Source organism: Rhincodon typus, chromosome 48, assembly GCF_021869965.1.
Source record: "Rhincodon typus isolate 14 chromosome 48, sRhiTyp1.1, whole genome shotgun sequence".
NCBI lineage: Eukaryota > Metazoa > Chordata > Chondrichthyes > Orectolobiformes > Rhincodontidae > Rhincodon > Rhincodon typus.
The window spans coordinates 606,630-612,279 of record NC_063379.1 but is presented as its reverse complement, the minus strand read 5'-3'; the positions used below and the strand labels follow the sequence as shown (position 1 = coordinate 612,279).

Sequence of the window (5,650 nt, the reverse complement as noted above, 5' to 3'; positions counted from 1 at the left end):
GCTGAGGGAGCGCCGCACTGTCGGAGGGTCAGTGCTGAGGGAGCGCCGCACTGTCGGAGGGTCAGTGCTGAGGGAGCGCCGCACTGTCGGAGGGTCAGTGCTGATGATAACTTTTTCTGCTCCCTGCCTGATAGGACACCTCCGTGCTGGATAGTTCCGCTCACCGTACTCGTGTCGATTTGAACCGGAAACGTGTCCACCGTCCCCCTGTCTCCCAGTCGTGGGATCGTAGAGAGGCTCAGGCTGGAGCTCCTGAGGAATCCTGGATGTTCCGAGACTCGACAGGTGTGAGCGAGGGAGGGACAGGAGAGAGCGTGTCTGTGCGCATGTCTTTGTCTGCACGAGTGTCTGTGTCTGTGTGTGTGTGTGTCTGTGTGTGCGCGTGTGCGTGTCTGTATGTGTGTGTGTGCGTGTGTGTCTGTCCGACTTTGTACATATGTGCCTGACTGTATTAGTGTCTGTGTGTGTGTCTGTGTGTGTGTCTGTCTGTCTGTCCAACTTTGTATGTATGTGCCTGACTGTATTAGTGTGTCTGTCTGTGTGTGTGTGCGCGCATGCATGCATGTGTCTGTCTGACTTTGTATGTATATGCCTGACTGTATTAGTGTGTGCACGTGTCTGTGTGTGCGCATGTCTGTGTGTGCGTGTGTCTCTGTGTCTGTGTGTGCGTGTGCCTGTGTGTGTGTGTGTGTGTGTGTATGCCTCTGTGTGTGCGTGTGTCTCTGTGTCTGTGTGTGCCCGTGTGTGCATGTGTCTCTGTGTGCGTGTGTCTCTGTGTCTGTATGTGTGTCTGTCTGTGTGTGTCTCTGTGTCTGTGTGTGTCTCTGTTTCTGTGTGTGCATGTCTCTGTGTCTGTGTGTGTCTCTGTGTCTGTGTGTGTCTGCATCTGTGTGCATGTGTCTCTGTGTGCGTCTATGTGTCTCTGTGTCTATGTCTGTGCGTGTCTCTGTGTGTGCGTGCGTGTATCTGTGTGCGTGTGTCTCTGTGTCTGCGTGTCTCTTGTGCGTGTGTCTCTGTGCCTGTGTGTGCGTGTCTCTCTGTGTGTGCGTGTATCTGTGTGTCTCTGTGTGTGCGTGTCTCTGTGTGTGTATGTGTCTCTGTGTCTGTGTATCTCTGTGCCTGTGTGTGTCTGTCTGTCTGTCTGTGTCTCTGTGTCTGTGTGTGTCTCTGTGTGTCTTTGTGTGTGTGTGTTTCTGTGTGTGTCTATGTGTCTCTGTGTCTGTGTGTGTGTCTGTCTGTGTGTGTCTGTGTGTGCGTCTCTGTGTCTGTGTGCGTCTCTGTGTGTGTGTGTCTCTGTGTGCGTCTGTGTGTCTTTGTGTGTGCGTGTCTGTGTGTGTGCGTGTGTCTCTGTGTCTGCGTGCGTGTCTGTGTGTGCGTGCGTGTCTGTCTCTGTGTGTGTGCATGTGTCTGTGTGTGCATGTCTGTCTCTGTGTGTGTGCGTGTCTCTATGTCTGTGTGTGTCTATGTCTCTGCGTGTGTCTGTGTGTTGTTTCCCTGTCTTTCTCACTCTTTCCCTAGCTTGCTTTACCCTCTCGCTCTTTCTCTCTACTGTCTCTCTCTGTCTCCGTCTCGCTCTGTCACTCCTTCTCTTTTCCACCCGCTTTCTCACGCTCCTCTCCACTCTCCCTCATTTTCTTAACTCTCCCCTACAACACCACCCCCTCTCTCTCTCTCCTTTCTCTCTCTCTCACACCCACACCTCCTCTTTCTCTCCCCCCATTCCCTCTTACTTTCTCTGCACTGCCCCTCTCTTCCACCATTCTCTATCTCAAAATTCCTCTTTCTCTACCAACCTCTCTATCCCCCCCATTTCTCTTAAACCCATCTCTTTCTCCAAACCCGCTCTCTCTCCCGCTCCTCTCTCTCTCCTTCTCTTTCTGCCCTGTCTCTCTGCCCTGTCTCTCTCCCTCTCTTTCTCCTCCCAGTATGTGGACTCTGTCAATATCTTTCTATGTCTGTCTCTCTCTAATCTTTCTCTCTCTGGGGGTTACATGGAGACAGAGACTATATTGATATCTCTCTCTTTTTCTCTCTCTCTCCTCCTCTGCTCTTTCTCTGTCACTCTCTCTCTTCCCCCTCCTCATCGTTCTCCCACCCCAGCTCTCTCTCCCTCCTCCCACCTCTCCCTCTCTCTCTCACCCCCTCTCTCCCTCCTCCTTCCCCACTCTCTCTGGGGTTTACAGGGGCCTGGAGAATGTGTCTGTGCCTGTGAGGATTCTGCTGTCTCATTGGCTGCTTCTTTCACCCCCAGAGGTCCGACCCCCTCGATCTGACAAATCGGACGAGGAAGAGGAAGTGGCCAAGTCTCCGAGGTTGGAAGGAGCCAATCCAAAGGGAGCAGGGTCAGGCCGGAGAGTTCAGCTCTTCCCAGGAATGGACTCCTCCTTCAAGGTCAGTGACTCTCAACAATGTCCCATAGACACTGTCGCACCACCCTCTCTGTGCACCTCCATCCCTCCCCACCTCCCTCCATCCTTGTGCACTTCCCCCATCCCTCCCCAACTGCCTCCATCCCTCCCCAACTGCATCCATCCCTCCCCACTCCCATATCGTGCTCTACCTCCCCTCCATTCTTGCCCACTCCCTCCATCCCTCCCCACCTCCCTCCAACCCTCCCCAACTGCCTCCATCCCTCTCGATCTCCCTCCATTCCTCCCCAAGTGCCTCCATCCCTCCCCACTCCCGTATCGCTCTCACGCCCCCCCATCCTTGCCCGCTCCCTCCATCCCTCCCCACCCCTCTCCATTCTTGCCCACTCCCTCCATCCCTCCCCACCTCCCTGCATCCCTGTCTATTCCCTCCATCCCTCCCCATTTCTCTGCCTCCACTCACTCTCTCTCAGACAGTGACAAAAATACAGAGAGATGGGTGGGAGGAGGAGAGTGTGATAGAGGGAAGATGGTAGCACAGAGAGAGAAAGAGAGGCAGTAAGAGAAATCATATGAGCAAGAGAGTGAGGCAGAGACACTGAGACAAAGCGACTGAAGAAAGGAAAGGCTGGTTGATAGTCCTCTCTACAATTCACCTCATTATTCCCTCTCTTTCCTTCTCTCTCTCTCTCTCTCTCTCTCTCATTCAGTTCTGGTCTCCCTGCTATAGGAAAGATGTTGTGAAACTTGAAAGGGTCAGAAAAGATTTACAAGGATGTTGCCAGAGTTGGAGGGTTTGAGCTATAGGGAGAGGATGAATAGGCTGGGGGTTATTTTTCCTGGAACGTTGCAGGCTGAGGGGTGACCTTATAGAGGTTTATAAAATCATGCGGGGCATGGATAGGGTGAGTAGACAAGGTCTTTTCCCCAGGGTGGGGGACTCCAAAACTAGAGGGGCATAGGTCAAAGGTGAAATAGGAAAGATTTGAAAGGGACATAAGGGGCAACTTTTTCACGCAGAGGCCCACGATGTTGTGCCGAACTTTTACCCTAATCCTAAGGTCTATCTAACCTCCACCTTATACTATCAACCATATGCCTATCTAATAGCTGCTTAAATGCCCCTAATGAGGCTGACTCCACTACCCTCTCCAGCAATGCATTCCACGCCCCTACCACTCTCTGAGTAAAGAACCTACCTCTGACGTCTCCCCTATATCTACCTCCACTCACTTTAAAACTATGCCCCCTCGTAATAGCTACCTCCACCGGAGGAAAAAGTCTCTGGCTGTCCACTCTAGCTATACCTCTGATCATTTTGTACACCTCTATCGTCACCTCTCATCCTTCGTCATTCTAATGAGAAAAGCCCTAGCTCTCTCAAACTTTCCTCGTAAGACCTTCCCTCCATTCCAGGCAACATCCTGGTAAATCTCCTCTGCACCTTTTCCAATGCTTCCACATCTCTTCTGTAATGAGGTGCCCAGGACTGGACACAATACTCCAGATGTGGCCGAACCAGGCTTTTGTATAGCTGGAACATAACTTCACAGCTCTTGAACTCAATCCCTCTTTTAATGAAAGCTAACACACCATACGCCTTCTTAACAACTCTATCCACCTGGGTGGCAGCTTTCAGGGAACTGTGAACATGAACCCCAAGATCCCTCTGCTCCTCCATACTGCCAAGAATCTTTCCATTAACCCTGTATTCTGCTTTCAAATTTGTCCTTCCAAAATGAATCACCTCACACTTTTCAGGGTTAAACTCCATCTGCCACTTCTCAGCCCAGCTCTGCATTCTATCAATGTCCCTTTGTAACCTAGAACAGCCCTCCGCACTATCCACAACTCGACCCACCTTAATATCGTCCACAAACTTACTAATCCATCCTTCCACTCCTTCATCCAAATCATTTACAAAAATCACAAATAGAAGAGGACCCAGAACAGATCCTTGTGGTACATCACTCATAACTGAGAGAGTGGGGAGCCTGCCACAGAAAGTGGTTGAGGCCAAAACATTGAATGTTTTCAAGAAGGAGTTAGATATAGTTCTTAGGGCTAAAGGGGTCAAAGGATATGGGGGAGAAAGTCAGAACACGAATGGAGTTGAATGATCAGCCATGATCCTAGGGGCCGAATGGCCTGCTCCTGCTCCTATTTTGCGTATTTCTCTCTGTCTCATCATCAGTTTCATATTTAATCATTTTTGTGGAGTGGAGTTTGAAGAATTGTTGATCTGGGAGATTGCATTTGCTAAAGTGGTCAATGAGATAATGGTTCAAAAAGCTGTTTCTTGGAGATGTAATATCTGGCTTGCTGATTGTCCCATACCCAGTTCCTGCTTTGGGGATTGTTGAGAGAAGTTAGGGAGAATGCTGCTGAGAGAGACGGTTGGGTAGGAGGGGTGCGAATTCCAAGCTCAGCTTTCCTGTTTGTAGAAAGACCCCTTGCTGCAGTAACTGTACCTCTGCCCCAACTACTCTGTCAGGAGAAGCCTCTGGGAGGGAGAGAGAGCTGATATTTCCCAAATGACTGAACCCACAAACTTATCCCGAGACAACAGCATGCATGCACTGACATCGCTCTGTTTGTGGCAGAATATCAGATCAATATTGCCTGATCATCTCAAACCGTTTCACCATCAACAATAAGGCTTATTGGCTAAAGGTGGTTCTTTTTTACAAAATCTCTGCAGGGAGAAATGCAGTTGTTTTTGTTTTATATGGTGTGTGTGTCTGTGTGTCTGTCTGTGTGAGTGTGTGTCTATTATTTTTGGGGGTTAGACAGTAATATGCACACATTACAAACTTGATGCATTAAGCAGTTTCACATCTTGATTGGAGAACTTTTACTTTGTAATATATTGATGTTTTTGTGTTTATTGAAGGATGCTGATTGACAGATCTCCGTGTGTGTCTCTGTCCCCCTCCCCCTACTTCCATCTCTTGCGCGCTCTCTCTCTCTTCCTGTCCCGGTTCTTTAGAAACGGATAAAGTCACGGAATAAATCAGCCAACGACAGTGAGGATCCAGACGCTGCCACAGCGCCCATGCAACGTTCCAAATCACTGCGCTTTCCCGTCCAGATCGGACACGCTTTCCGGAAGGTGCTTCCAGGAAAAGCTGAAAAAACTGAAAGGTGAGTGTGGGGCGGGAGCGGGTGCGGTGTGTGCCAGGGGAGCGGGTGCGGTGTGTGCCGGGGAAGCGGGTGCGGTGTGGGTCAGGGGAACGGGTGCGGTGTGGGTCAGGGGAACGGGTGCGGTGTGGGTCAGGGGA

The 5,650-nt window shown here is 50.5% G+C and overlaps 1 protein-coding gene across 2 annotated transcripts in view; it reads left to right on the top strand.

Annotated features, from left to right (window-relative positions):
• LOC125488049 (uncharacterized protein KIAA1671 homolog) overlaps nucleotides 1-5,549 on the top strand; it is a 9,210-nt gene extending 3,661 nt beyond the window's left edge. For both annotated transcript variants that reach the window (XM_048620833.1, XM_048620834.1), the window contains exons 4-6: nucleotides 135-285; nucleotides 2,252-2,391; nucleotides 5,359-5,549. In XM_048620833.1, coding sequence (XP_048476790.1) covers nucleotides 135-285; nucleotides 2,252-2,391; nucleotides 5,359-5,517 — 450 coding nt within the window. In that variant the 3' untranslated portion in view covers nucleotides 5,518-5,549. The remainder of the gene's footprint in view (nucleotides 1-134; nucleotides 286-2,251; nucleotides 2,392-5,358) is intronic.
• The last annotated feature ends 101 nt before the right edge of the window (nucleotides 5,550-5,650 follow it).